The 15,517-nt window shown below is 44.1% G+C and overlaps 1 protein-coding gene across 3 annotated transcripts in view; it reads left to right on the plus strand.

Moving 5' to 3' along the window:
• Nucleotides 1-15,517, plus strand: part of MLLT1 (MLLT1 super elongation complex subunit) — a 130,697-nt gene that overhangs the window by 83,796 nt on the left and 31,384 nt on the right. For all 3 annotated transcript variants that reach the window (XM_067734037.1, XM_067734036.1, XM_067734038.1), the window contains exon 3: nucleotides 188-270. In XM_067734037.1, the coding sequence (XP_067590138.1) occupies nucleotides 188-270 (83 nt within the window). The remainder of the gene's footprint in view (nucleotides 1-187; nucleotides 271-15,517) is intronic.

The raw sequence follows: 15,517 nt of genomic DNA on the forward strand, positions 1-15,517 counted from the left end.
GCGCTGCCGTAGCTGGTCTCGTGCCCCTTCCCCAGCGCTCTCCCACCCTGGCGCCACGGGGTCACCTTTCTCCTGCTCCGCTGTTTCTCTTCCTCTTGACCCCTTTGGCATGGAACGGGGCCTGGGGTTTCCCATGCTGGGGGAGCTGGCCTCCTAGCGCTGACAGCGGTTTTCCCTTTCTTTCCAGTGTGCAAGGAGCCCCCCTACAAAGTGGAGGAGTCGGGTTACGCAGGCTTCATCATGCCCATCGAGGTGTACTTCAAGAACAAGGTAGGAGCCCGGGTAGCGGCAAGGAGGATGCACAGCTCACACAAGGGCCAGTGGGACCGGCAGCTCCGGGTGACAGGGTGGATGTCGGCATGTGTAGCAGAGACTGCATGTTGGGCGCCCGCGGGCGGAGCGTCACGCGCATCCCTCCCGTGGTGGCAGGGCTGGGGAGCCGGGCACGTTGCGGCAGCAGGTGGGGGAGTACCGGGGCACGTCGCCATAAGTCATCCTGAAAGTGGCAGGGTCCCCGGCTCAGCCGCCACGTGCTGGGGTGGGGCCGGAGTCTATGACCTGTCCTAGAGGGGTTGTCACCTCGCGGGAGGAGGGGCAAAGAACTGGAAGTTATTAGACGTCTGACAGTGGGCTGTTGGTTGGATGCACTTAGGCATCTTCTGAACAGAATCTTTGATGACCTTGGGGGAAAGAGCTTTTAATGCTGTTGAATGAGGAAAGCAAGTTATATGTGTGTCATTTATAGAAAAAAGGAATTATATACGTGAAAGATGTTAACAAAGGTAATCTGGGTGGCAGGATCACAGCGGGGTTTTGTATTATTTCTCTCCATATGTATTTTCTAAACATTTACAATGAAAAAGTAGAAATAGTCATAGACCGTTCAGGCTGCTGCAACAAAATACTGCAGATGGGATGGCTCACAAACAACAGAAATTGTTTGCTCAGCGTCCTGACGGCTGGAAGTCTGGGATCGGGTGCCGCCGTGGTCGGCTGAGGGCTGTCCTCCATCCTCTGGGTCACAGGCTTCTCGCTGTGCCTTCACAGGGTGGAAGCGGCGAGGGGCCTAGGGGCTCTTCTCTGGAAGTGTTAATCCCATTCCCAAGGGCTTCTCTGGAAGTGAGAAGGGGCTCTTCTCTGGAAGTGTTAATCCCATTCCCAAGGGCTCCATTCTCGTGACTTAAGCCCCTCCCAGCACCATCACGTGGGGGGTGGGAGTCAGCATAGGAATTGGGGGGGGACACATTCAGGCCATAGCTTTTTTTTTTTTTTTTTTTTTTTTTGAGCCCAGTAACCAACATTTAACAGTTGCCTCCCTGGCAGCGTGCCTCTGCTCATCCTCACAGGTGCCACCAAGCGGCCAGCAGTGCCCTTCGCTGGCTCCAAGGTGGCCGGCTGGCTGCTGCTCCTCCACAAGTCCAGCCAGACTGGCTGTGGGCGGCTCTGCCATCTTTCAGGAAGGACATCCCCCTGGGGGGCCCGAGGGTGCCACCACTCACTTAACGAGCCCCTTGTTCTGAGAGCCCGTGGCGTCAGAGGCCTCTGGGGTGGAGCTCAGGTGGGCACCCGCGGCCCCCTGAGCACCAAGGGACATCTCAGCGGATGTGGCTCAGCGGGATTTGGCGGCGGGGCCTGTGGGTCATCCCGAGGCTCTCTGGGCGTCGAGGCCTGAGAGTCCCGGTGACTGGCCACTGTTGAGAGGAGAGCCCAGCCTGTCCGCATGGGTGGGGGATGGATACTGCACCCTGAGGGGCCTGGCGCCCTGCAGCTTAGGGACCATGCTCAGGGAGGCCTCCTGCTGCCCCGGGAGCGTGGAGAAGGGGGCGTCCACGTGGGGCGGGGTGCCAGTGCTGGGGTGAGTCCTGGGGCCCCCCATGGGGAAGCTGTGCAAACAGGATGCTGATTGTAGCCCCTCTGAGTGGTTGAGGAGACAGAGCGAGTCCATTGGGAGGGAGCGCTGAGCTGTGGGTGCCTTGGTATCTGCAGGGTTGGGTGCTGGGTCCGGCGTGGCCCCGTGAGCCCTTTCTCAGGATAAGTGCTAGGTGCTCTCCTGTGCCCTGCATCCTGTTACTAGAATCCTCTGTTCCTGGTGGGGGCGTTGCCCTCAGGGCTGTAGCGGGCAGCCCTGCGCTGCAAGGCCCATAGCGGGAAGGGGTGCAGGTCCTGTCACAGGTCCTGTGGGGTGTGTGTGCTGTGCCAGGCGCTCTGCTGAGCGGTGCTTATTACTTAGTACCCGGACAGGCCCCAGAGGATGGTGATCTCCCCAGTCTGGATGAAGGGGCGCCTAGATGCCCGGTTGTGTGGTCAGGGCTGCACCATGATTGGCGGAGCTGGGGTTTGGGCCAGCAGAGCGTGTGTTCACACAGGCACACCCATTGCTTCAATACCCGAGACAGGCGTGACCCGGGATGACAGCTCCTCATGAATTCTGTTGTTTACTTGCTTCTGGGTGACAGGGACAGTATTGTTTTATGTATCGTGTGGTACAGCTGTTGTCTAAATGTGGGTCCCTGTTGAGGGACGTGTGGGGAAAAGTGAGTGCCGGTTCATGGCAAAAGCAGCTTCTGTAGGCGTGGGATGCATGTGAACCAGGGACATCGTGAGAGCGTCTGCTGGTGACTTTTCCCCCCTGCCATAGGCAAGGGCTGCGGTTGGCTTTCAGCCCTGCCTTACTGTCCAGCTCTCAGTAAGGTGAGCTGGTCTTTGTCCTGCTAAGAAGAGGCGGGGCAACTGTGGACAGCCCACTTCTCTTGGCCCCAGTTTCTCTGTCCACGAGATGGGTTCCTAATTGTGTCTGCTTCTCAGGCTGTTGGGAAGATTCGGAGTGATGGAAGCTAGCGTGTGGCCCGGTACCCAGCACAGAGTAAGGGCTTCATCCACGTGTGTCGTTGATGTCACTGCTGGGTCCACCTGGGTGAGCGGGGTGAGTGGAGCAGGCGGCCTCTGAGGCCTTCAGGCCCCAGGATGACATGTGGCCTCTCCGGACAGTGGGGGGATCTGCACCCAGAGCAGAAAGGACACTTTCTCAGGCGCGGGATGTTTTCTCGTGTGAGCGTGAGGCGTTCCAGCCTCAGTGGCGCTAGCTGGAGAAATTCTGTGTTATGTGGTGTTTGGCGCTAAAACTTATCTGAGGCCACGTTCCGTTTGACCTGTTGGCAGGATGTTCTTTTACAGATAAAGCCCTCCTTTCCCCCAAGCGAAAAAAAGAAGCAGTGTGGGGGGTGGGTCTGTCTGACTTAATAAAAGTAATCTCTGTGTCTTCTTTTTTTAATACTTTTAAAATATTTATTTATTTATGTGGCTGCGCTGGGTCTTAGTTGTGGTGTGTGGGATCTTTAGTTGCCGCACATGGGCTCTTAGTTGCGGCATGTGGGACCTAATTCCCTGACCAGGGGTGGAAACCGGGCCCCCTGCATTGGGAGCACGGAGTCTTTAGCCACTGCGCCACCGAGGACGTCCGTTGAGCAGTTTTTACTCACATGCTTCTGACTCCAAATGCACGGTGTCCTTCCCAGCACCTCTCCTCCGGCTCTGATTCTCCAGGCACCACTGGAGTGCCCAGCAGTTCAGTTCGCTTCTGACACTAGCCACTTGAATTAGCGCAGACCTGCAGGTCAGGGGTCAGCCCCACAGGGCTGTCCCCAGTTCAGACGACAGCCACAGGTCTGCGCTGCGCCTCCTGTACTTCTGATGGATCAGCTATCCATCGGGGGTTCCCACAGCCCCCTCAGGTTCTGGAATTTGCTGACAGCTCACAAAACTCCGATCAGCATTTTACTCCCTGTTTCCGGTTTAGTGTATGGGATGTAATTCAGGAATAGCCAGGTGGGAGAGAGGCAGAGGGCCCATGCACCGCCCTCCTGGCACCTCCACGCTCACCTGCCCTCCCTGAGGTCTCCGAACCCCATGTTGAGGGGTTTTATGGAGGCTTCGTTGTGTAGGCATGAGTCAGTCATTGGCCACTGCTGACTGACTCAATCTCCAGCCCTCCCCCTCCCCGGAGCTTGGAGGTCGGGAGGGGGGATGAGCTTCTAATCAAGACTTGGTCTTTCTGGGGACCAGTCCCATCCTGAAACCATCTAGGGACCCACCAAGAGCCGCCTCGGTAGAACAAAAGACGCTCCTGTCACCCCGTCACTCAGGAAATTCCAAGACCGGGAACTGAGGACAAATGCCAGATATCTTTCTATGATGCCACAATTGTAAAATAAAATTTTTATTGAGGTGAAATTCACGTAACGTGCAGTTAAGCGTTTTACAGTGTACAGTTCAGTGGCATTTAATGCATTCATAATGTTATGCAGCCACTGCCTCTCCAGTTTCAAATTTTTCGTCTCCCCGTCCCCCCGACCCTCATCTTCTGGGAGCCTCTAATCTGCTTTCCGTCTATGGATTGCCTATTCTGGGTATTTCATACAAAACGAATCATACAACGTGTCTTTTTGTGAGTGGCTTCTTTCACTTAGCATAGTGTTTTCGAGGTTCATTCAAGTTGTAGCATGTGCCAGTACTTCATCCCTTTTTATGGCTGATTGAAGTATTCCACGGTATGGAGGTACACACGCATATACAGTCGATTCTCGTTACTCGAAGTAGCTATGCTCTCTGTAAGGTCACCAGGAACATTGAGTTAGTGAAAACTGAAGGGTTGCTACAGGGGGCCTAAAGGGTTAAGTTCCTGCGAGCCTCTGGTCACAGTGTTGTCAACTGGTGGATACATAACCTTGTTTCCTGAGTGCTTCTGTTTGAAACCTCCTTATTTACTGTACACTGTTGATTCACTAACATTGAACTCGCAGCCCAGGCACCGTCATTCATGCCTGAACCAAGCTTGTCCAGCAGACATATTTTCTCTGTAAGGCACATCACAGCCCTCCTGGGCTTGGGAACCCTAGACAGCACTTCAGCACTGTGCTTGGGGCCATTTCAGATGGCAGAAGCATAAAAATTTGGTAAAGATGGCACTACATACGTGGTGAAAAGGCCACTCGTTCAGTGTGAGAACTGCACAGGAAGGCCGAGTGCAGCTTGTTTCACAGCAGCCGGGGACGAGTCTGCAGCCAGCTGCTTTCTCACCACTCGGTGCCTGTCTGCAAGTGGACACGAAAGCCACGAGGACTGATTTTGGGTTTATAGGTAATTTTAGTGAGTAGCTGAATACAGAAACAGGGAACGCACGAATATTGAAGATCCACTCTGCCACAGTTTGTTTATCCACTCGTCTGTTTGTAGACGTCTGGGCTGTTTCCGCCTGCTCGCTGCTGTGACTCATGCTGCTGTGGACGTGCGTGGACGTGTACATGTTTGCGTTCCAGTCTCCAGTTTTGTGGAGCGTATGCCTAGAAGTGGAATTGCTGGGTCATGTGGTAATTCTGTGTTTAACTTTTTTGAGGACCTGGCAAACTCTTCTCTACATATTCCCACCAGCAATGTAGGAGAGTTCCTATTTCTCCCCATCCTCAACAGTGCTTGTTATTTCCTGTTTTTGTTTTGTGGTAGCCATCGAAGTGGGTGTGAAGTGGTATCACGTTGAGGTTTTGATTTGCATTTCCTTAATGACAGTGGTGTTGAACATCTCGCCTGCTGTTGGCCATATATGTATCTTTGGAGAAATGGCTGTATACATCTTTCGCCCCTTTTTTTAATATTTATTTTTTTAATTGTTGTAAGAGTTTTTAATATATTCTGGGTATTAAACGCTTACTGCATGTGTGATCTGCAAATGTTTTCTGCCATTCTTTGGGTTTTTATCACATTCTGATAATGTTCTTTGATACACAGAAGTTTTTAATTTTTATGAAGCTCAAGTTATCTACTTTTCTTCTTCTGTTACACTTTTGGTGTCAAATCTCAGACTCCATTGCCAAATCTGAGGTCATGAAGATTTACCCCTATGTTTCCCTATACTAGTTTTAGTTCTTATGTTTAGATAGTTGACCCATTTTGAGTTAATTTTTGTGTGTGGGATGAGGTAGGGTCTAACTTCATTCTTCTGCATGTGATCGTTCTGTTGTCCCCGCACCATTTGTTGAAGAGATTGTTTTCCCCTGTGGAATGGCTTTAGCATCCTTGTTGAATATCAACTGGCCATGTATGGTTGGTTTTGTTTCTGGACTCTCTATTCCATTGGTCTTTATGTCTGTCCTTGTACTAGTACCGTACTCTTTTGATTACTGTAGTTTTGTAGAAAGTTTTGAAATCAGGATATGTGGGTCCTCCAACTTTGGGGGTTTTTGTTTGTTTTTTTTAATATGATTTTGGTTTTTGTGGGCCTCTTGGGATTACATATGAATTTGACACTTGGCTTTTCCATTTTTGCAAAAAAGGCCACTGAAATTTTGATACAGATTGCATTGAATCTGTAAATACTTTGGAGACATTACGTCGTAACAATATTGAAGTCTTCCAATCAAGAACACAGATGTCTTTCCGTTTGATTAGGTCTTCTTTAATTTCTTTCAGAAACATTTTGTACTTTGCAGTGTACAAGTATTTTACTTTCTTGGTTAAATTTATTCCTAGATATTTTACTCTGTTGCATGCTATTGTAAATGGAATTGTTTCCTTAATTTCCTTTTGGAATGTTCATTGCTGGTATATAGAAACATAACTGATTTTTGTGTGTGTTGATCTTGTACCCTGCAACTTTACTGAATCTGTTTATTATCTTTAGTAATTTTTTGTGGCTTCTTTGGGATTTTCTACATAAAAGATACCTGCAAATGGAGATAGTTTTACTTTTTTCTTCTCAGTTTGGATGCCTTTTTTCTTTTTCTTGCCTCATTGATCTGGCTAGGACTTCAATACAGTGTTGAATAGTAATGATGAAAGTGGTCTTTCTTAGTTTGTTCCTGATCTTTGAGGGAAAATGTTCAGTCTTTTACCACTGAGTATGATGTTAGCAGTGGTTTTTTGCATAAATGCCCTCTATCAGGTTAAGGAAGTCCCCTTTTATTCCTAGTTTACTGAGTGTTTTCATGAAAGGGCATAACATTTTTTCAAACTCTTTCTGCCTCTGTTGAGATAATCATGTGGGTTTTTTTCCTTTATTTTATTAATGTGGTATATTAACAATGATTGAACCATTCCTGCATTCCTGGGATAAATTTCCACTTGGTTATGTATATAATCTTTTTTAATGTGCTGTTGGATTCGGTTTGCTAGTATTTTTTTGAGAATTTTATATTCACAAGGAATATTGATCAGTAGTTTTCTTGTATTTTTGTCTGGCTGTGGTATCAGGGTAATAATTATGACTTCATAGAATGTGTTAGGCAGTGTTCCTTCCTCTTCTATTTTTGGAAAAGTTTGAGTAGAATTGTTGTTAATTCTTAGAATGTTTGGTAGCGTTTACCAGTGAAACCATCTGGTTCTGGACTTTTCCCTAATGATTTATGGCATTGAGCGTATTTTCATAGCTTATTTGCCTTTAACTTCTTTGATGAGGTGTCTGTTCAAAGTGTCTGACCATTTTTAAAAATTGGGATGTCTATTTTGTTACTATTGAGTGTATAACTGTGATAGAGTGTATAATATATCAATTGTATAATAGTGATATTGTGGATATCAGTCCTTTATCAAACCTTCCTTTTGCAGATATTTTCTTCATCTATGGCTTGTCTTTTCAGTCTCTTAGTGTCCTGCAAAGAGCAGAAGTTCTTGATTTTGATGTAGCTCAGCTTGATTTTGTCATGTGTGGCTTGTGGTGTATCTGTGTCAGTAACATATTTATCGTTTTAGCCATTTTTAGATGTATAATTCAGTGGCATTAAGAATACACACGATGTGAAATAAGCCAGACACAAAAGGCCAAATATTATGTTCTTCCACTTGTATAAAGTATCTAGAATAGGCAAATTCACAGAGACAGAAAGTAGAATAGTGGTTACCAGGGACTGGGGGAGTTATGTTTAATGGGTACACAGTTTTCATTTTGGATGATGAGAAATTTCTGGAAATGGATAGTGACAGTGGTTGCACAACATCGTGAATATACTTAATGCCACTTAATTGTACACTTGAAAATGGTTAAAATGTTAAGTATCATGTTACATATATTTTATCACAATAAAAAATTCACCAAAAAAGTAAAAAAAAAAAAAAAGAAAAGAATATGCACAGTGTTGTGCAGCCATCACTGCTATCTGTTTCCAGAACTTTTTGATCATCCCAAATAAAACTGTACCAATTAAATAATAACCTCTCCTACCCTCAGTCTTCTATTCTACTTTCTGTCTCTGTGAATTTGCCTATTATGGGTACTTCACGTGAGTGAAATCATACAATATTTGTCCTTTGTATTCACAACGTTTTCAAGGTTCATCCACATTGTAGTGTGTGTCATTGTTTCATTCCTTTTTAAGGCTGAACGATATTCCATTGTATGGATATACCACATTTTGCTTATCCATTCATCTATCTTGGACACTTGGGTTGCTTCTGTGTTTTAGCTACTGGGAATAATGCTGCTGTGAACATGAATATACAAATATCTCTTTGAGACCATGCTTTCAATTCTTTTAATTTTTTTATTGAAGTATAGTTGATTTACAGTGTTGTGGGCTTTCAGTTCTTTTGGATACATACCCAGAAGTAGAATTGCTGGATTATAGATATAGTAAATCTATTTTAATATTTTGAGGAACCACCATGCTGTTTCCCACAGCAGCTGTACCATTTTACATTCTCACCAGCAGTACAGAAGGGTTCCAGTTTCTCCACATCCTTGTCAACACTTGTTCCTTTCTCTCTCTCTCTCTCTCTCTTTTTTTTTTTTTTTTTTTTTTTGATAGCATCAATAGTAATGTGTGAGGTGGTATCTCCTTGTGGTTGTTGTTGGCCACACTGCACGGCTCGTGGGATCTTAGTTCCCCGACCAGGGACTGAACCCAGGCCCTCGGCCATGAATGCAGCGTGTCCTAACCACTGGACCGCCCGGGAATTCCTTCATTGTGGTTTTGATTTGCTGCTTCTAATGATTAGTGATGTTGAGCATCTTTTCATGTGCTTATTGGGCATTTGTATATCTTCTTTGGAAAGATATCTATTTGAGTCCTTTGCCTATTTTTGAATTGGGTTGTTTGGTTTTGTTTTGTTGTTGAGTTTTATGAGTTCTCTATATATTTTGGGTAATAATCCATTATCACATATATGATTTGTAAGTATTTACTTCCTTTCTGTAGGTTGCCTTTTCACTCTGTTGGTCATGTACTTTGATGAATAAACGTTTTTAATTTTCATGAAGTCCAGTTTGTCTATTTCTCCTTTTCTTGCCTGTACCTTTGGTGTCATATCCAAGAAATCATTATCAAATCCAGTATTGTGAAGCTTTTGCCCTATGTTTTCTTCTAAGAATTTTATAGCTTTGGCTCTTACATTTAGGTGTTTGGTCCATATTGAATGAATTTTCAGATACAGTGTTAGGTAAGGGTTGAACTTCATTCTTTTGGACGTGCATATCCAGTTTTCCTAACACCATTTGTTGAGAAGACTGTCATTTTCCTGTTGAATGGTCTTGATGCCCTGTTGAAAATCATTTGACCACATATATGAGGGTTTATTTCTGGGCTTTCTAGTCTATTTCATTGGTCCGTATATCTGTCTTTATGACCAGTACCACACTGTTTCAATTACCATAGCTTTGTAGTGTTTAAAAAACATTTTTTTTAATTGAAGTATAGTTGATGTACAATATTAAATAAGTTACAAGTGTACAACGTAATGATTCACAATTTTTAAAGGTTACACTCCATTTATAGTTATTATAAAGTATTGACTATTTTTCCTGTGTTGTATAATGTATCTTCATAGCTTGTTTTGTACCTCTTAACCCCCACCCCTATCTTGCCCCTCCCCTCTTCACTCTCCTTACTGGTAACCACTAGTTTGTTCTCTATATCTGTGAGTCTGTTTCCTTTTTGTTATATTCACTAGTTTGTTTTATTTTTCAGATTCCACATATGAGTAGTATCATACAGTGTTTGTCTTATTTCATTTAGCGTAATACCCTCCAAGTCCATCCATGTTGTTGCAAATGGCAAAATTTTATTCTTTTTTATGGTTAAGTAGTATTCCATGGTGTGTGTGTGTGTGTGTGTGTGTATACCACATCTTCTTTATCCATTCGTCTGTTGATGGACACTTAGGTTGCTTCCGTATCTTGGCAGTTGTAAATACTGCTGCCGTTCTTTTCAAATTAGTGTTTTTATTTTTTTTTCAGATATATACCCAGGAGTGGAATTGCTGGGTCATATGGAAGTTCTATTTTTAGTTTCTTAGGAAACCTCCATTCTGTTTTCCACAGCAGCTGTACCAAGTTACATTCCCACCAACAGTGCACAAGTGTTCCTTTTTCTTCACATTGTTGCCAACATTTGTTATTTGTGTTCTTTTTGATGATAGCCATTCTGATGGGTGAGGTGCTATCTCATTGTGGTTTTAATTTGCGTTTCTCTGATGATTAATGTTGTTGAGCACCTTTTCCTGTGCCTGTTGGCCATCTGCATGTCCCCTTTGGAAAAATGTCCACTCAGGTCTTCTGCCCATTTTTTAATTGTTTGTTTTTCTGATGTTGAGTGGTATGAGCTATTTATGTATTTTGGCTATTAACCCGTTATCAGTCATATCATTTGCAAATATCTTCTCCCATTCAGTAGATTGTCTTTGTCGATGGCTTCCTTTGTTGTGCAATAGCTTTTAAGTTTAATTAGGTCCCATTTGTTTAGTTTTGCTATTATTTCCTTTGCTTCAGGAGACATCAAAAAAATATTGCTACAATTTATGTTAAAGAGTGTTCAGCCTGTTTTCCTCTAGGAGTTTTATGGTTTACAGTCTTACATTTAGGTCTTTAATCCATTTTGAGTTTATTTTTGTATGTGGTGTTACAGAACGTTCTAATTTCATTCTTTCACATGTAGCTCTCCAGTTTTCCCAGCATCACTTAATTGAAAAGACTGTCTTCTCTCCATTGTATATGCTTGCCTCCTTTGTCATAGATTAATTGACCATAAATGTGTGGGTTTATTTCTGGGCTCCCTATTTTGTAGTAAATTTTGAAGTCAGGAAGTGTGAGTTTTCCAAGTTTGTTCTTATTTTTAAAGATTTTTTTGGCTATTTGAGGTCCCTTGAAGTTCCATATGAATTTTAGGGTAAATTTTTATATTTCTGCAGAAAAAAAAAAGTCAATGGTTTTTTTTTTTTTTTGCGTGGTACGCGGGCCTGTCACTGTTGTGGCCTCTCCTGTTGCGGAGCACAGGCTCTGGACGCGCAGGCTCAGCGGCCATGGCTCACGGGCCCAGCCACTCCGCGGCATGTGGGATCTCCCCGGATAGGGGCACAAACCCGTGTCCCCTGCATTGGCAGGCGGACTCTCAACCACTGCGCCACCAGGGAAGCCCTGTCAATGGTATTTTGATCAGGATTGCATTGAATCCCTAGATTACTTTAGGGAGTTTGACATTTTAACAATATGAAGTCTTCTGAATTCATGAGCATGGAGTATTTTTTCATTTATGTCTAATTTCTTTCGGCAATGTTTTATAGTTTTCATTGTACAAATCTTTACTTCCTTGGTTAATCTCTAAGTATTTTATTCTTTTTGATGCTGTTGTAGGTGGAATTGTTTTCTTAATTTCCTTTTCACACTGTTCGTTGTTAGTGTATAGAACTGCAGCTGATTTTTTTGTGTGTGTTATTGTATCTTGTAACTTTGCTAATTTATTAATTCTAACAGTTTTGTGTCTGTGTGTGTAATCTAGGATTTTCTATGTGTGAGATTATGTCATCTTCAATAAGAGGTAATTTTACTACCTCCTTTCCAATTTGTATGCCTCTCTTCTTTTCTTCCTTTTTTTTTTTTCTTTTTCTTGCCTAATGCTCTGGCTATTACTTCCTAGGTGTTGTATAAAAGTGGTGAAAGCGGGCATCCTTGCCTTGTTCCTGATCTTAGAGGAAAGCTTTCAGTCTTTCACTGTTGAGTGTGGTGTTTGCTGTGGGCTTTTCATCTGTGGCTTCTATTTCTAGTTTGTTGAGCGTTTTTCATATGCTCCTTCTACACTTATGGAGATATAATAATTATTGAGCAATATTACTTATAATATTGTTACACCTCAGATAATTTTATACTTGGGAGAAAAGTATTGAATGATAATAGGCCAGGGGCTGTGTTAGGCATTTTACAAATAGCTCCTATAACCCTCACACAATCTCTAGTGGGTGTGAAGTGCATCTCATTGTGGTTTTGATTTGCATTTCCCTAGTGCCTAACGATGCCGAGCATCTTTTCATGTGCTTTTTGGCCATTTGTATATCGTCTTTGAAGACATGTCTGTTCATGTCCTTTGCCCAGTTTTGAATTGGGTAGTTTTTTTGGTTGTTGAGTTGTAAGAGTTCTTTGGGAATCCTGGATAGGTGCCCGCTTTTAGATGCTGACAGAATTTGCTGGGCAGAATGAATGTGTGATGTGAACTTCTCTGGGTTGGGAGCTTGAACTCGTCCAGGGGGATCCAGATGGTCACCCTCTGATCACATGTGACCCAGAAAACCCTACGAGCTGTGGCTAAGTTGTTCCTTTGGAAAGTGATCTGGGGTGTTGGTTGTGGCCTGAGAGAGCATGCCTGGACAAGACAGCGTGTCCAGGATGAGTAAAGTATCCTAGGCCCAACTGAATGAACAGAGTCTTGCTGAAATGCTCCCTTGATAGATATCGTTGTCCCAGAAGTGTCCTGAGGTCCTCGAAGCCCTTCTTGTTCCAACAAGTGAATTATATCTTGTGCCCTGGCTGTGCAGTAGAAATATGTAAGCCACGTATGTAACTCGAAACTTTTTAGTGGCCACATTAAAAAAGGTTACAAGAAACAGGTGAAATTAATTTTAGTACTGTAACTTATTTAACCCAATATATCCAAAATATTAGCATTTCAACATGTGTAGTCAGTACTTTAATATTAGCAAGCTGTTTTATATTCCTTTTAAAAAATACTAAGTCTTTGAAATTTGGCTTTACACTTACTGCACATCTAAGTTTGGACACAAGATTTTATTGGAAGGACTTGATATGTCTTTAGGTTCCATAATGTTCACAGTCAAAGAAAGAGGTAGCTTTGCAAACCCAAGTTGCTCCAAGTGTGCATAAAGGTGTCTTGAGTAACCCAACCAGGAAGGACTGGCTCATCGTCACGAATTTTTTTTTAACTTTTAATTCTGAAATAACTTTAGAAACACAGAAGAGTTGCAAAGATCATACAGAGAGTTCCTCTCTGCCCCACATCCAGCTGTCCCTAGTGTTAACATCTTATGTGACCACCGTGCGTGATCAAAACAAAGACATTAACATTAGTGCAGTACTTCCTGTTACTAGGCTTCATTTGGATTTCCCCGTTTCTGTTCTGGAATCCGTCCAGGACCCTACCTTGCATTTAGTGGTTGTGTCTCCTTTTTTGCCTCCTTCCATCTGTGACAATTTCTTAGTCTTATCTTTCATGACCTTGATGTTTTTTGAAATATACTAGCTAGGCGTTTTGAAGAATGCTCCCCAACTTGGTTTTGTTTTTTCATGATTAGGCTGGGGTTGTAGGTTTTGGTAAGAAGACCACAGAGGTGAGGAGCCCACCCTACCCACCGCCACCATGCCCCACCCCCATCATTACCTCATAGTAGGGTGGACCTGATACCAACTTGACTTATTACTAGGGTTGTTACCTTGATCTGGTTAAGGGGCATCTGCCAGTCTCTCCTGTGAAATTACTATCTGTCCCTTTCCATACTGTTAGAAGTCAGTCGCTTATGGCCAGCCCTCACTCAAGGGCAGAAAAATTAAGCTCCACATCCTGGTGGGCAGAGTTAAATACACCACAGTAACTAATATCTATTTGGGGGAGATACTTTGAAACTATGCAGATCACTTGTTTTTTTTCAAGCTTCATCCACTAGTTTTGGCATCCATCTATGGTGATTTCCATTTCACTCATTCCTTCTACATTTATTAGCTGGAATTGTTCTGTAAGGTAGTTGTCCCTTCTGCGTTTATTTATTTATTCAGCCCTTTATTTATATCAGTATGGATTCATGAATCTTTGTGGGGTTTTGGGGGGGTTATAATCCAGGCCTATCGTTATTTGTTTGGTGGTTCAAACTGTTCTCACTCTGGTGGGTGGGGACTCCTTCAGGTTGGCCCCTGGGCCTTTGCATCATGTTTCTGTGCTTTTTGGGGTGCTTCCTCGCTTTCTGGCACCACAAGGTGCTCCAAGCTTATCTTGGTTTTTTCCCCTGCACCAGCCCTAGAATCAGCCCTTTATCCAAGGAGCCTTGGTCCCTTTTATTAGAGAAGGGTGTTTAAAAACCAAGATCTGGGAGCAAAGCGTGTTCGTTGCTCCTGGGGCATCACTGCTTTTAGGCCCCTCAGAGGGCAGATCTGAGAAGTGTATGCATGTATACTAACCGCCCCGCCTGTGCTCATCCCGATGCTGTCTGTATATGTAAACACAAAAGTAAACATCAGTTCATGCCTCTGCCTCCACCTCCAGTCCAGCGCCACCAAGTTCACTCGAACACCACTCACCCCCACCCTTGCTGATTTTAACTTCTTTCTCTGCAGGGAGACACCTGGCTCTCCTTACCTGCAATGTACTTGCTTATTTGTTTAACCTTAGTGTATCTGGAAAGTAGTTTCAGAATCTCTAAGCCATATTCCTGTGAGAAGTAAAGTAACGGTGTCTGCATGCAGTTTCTGTCTTCAGCCTTCCAGGATCCAGTGAAAAGTTCTTTGTTGCAGCTCCTTTCCTCCATCGTTGCTGGTATGGTTGTGTCATTCGTGTGTATACAGTTAGATTCATTAGTCATTGTCTGCGCTCTGTCTGGGGTTCCCTTTCCCCACTCATCTGGTTATTATTATTATCACCATTTTAGTTTGTCTTCAGTGAAGTTCATTCTGGGTTTTGACATGATAGAGTCATGCATCCACCACAGCGTCACCACACAGAACCCTTCGCTCCTCCCCAGACCCCCTCCCGCTGTCCCTTTGAAGTCAGCTCCTCCCCCCACCCTCAGTCCCTCAGAAACACTCATCTGTTTTCCATCCTTAGAGTTTTGCCTTTTCCAGAATGTCACATAAATAGACTCCTACAATATGTAGCCCTTTGTGTCTGGTTTCTTTCACTTGGTGAGATGCACTTAAGATTCATCCGTGTTGTCACATGAATGAATAGTTCATTCCTCGTTGTTGTGTGGATAATGCTGCATTTGTTTATCCATTTGCTGGTTGAAGGACATCTGGGTTGTTTCCAGTTTTTGGTGATTATGAAGAAAGTTGCCCTAAACGTTTGCAGACAGTTTTTTGTGTGGATGTAAGTTTTCAGTCCCCTTGGGTAAATACCCAGGAGGGGGGCTGCCGGGTGACACCGTACCGGTAGGTTGGACTTTATGAGAAACTGCCCACTGCCATCTGAAGTGGCTACCACTTGGCACCCTCACCAGCAGTGGAGGAGGGTCTTGCTGCCCTGTGTTCTCGCCAGCACTTGAT

The sequence above is a fragment of the Pseudorca crassidens genome, chromosome 3 (assembly GCF_039906515.1).
Source record: "Pseudorca crassidens isolate mPseCra1 chromosome 3, mPseCra1.hap1, whole genome shotgun sequence".
Lineage (NCBI taxonomy): Eukaryota > Metazoa > Chordata > Mammalia > Artiodactyla > Delphinidae > Pseudorca > Pseudorca crassidens.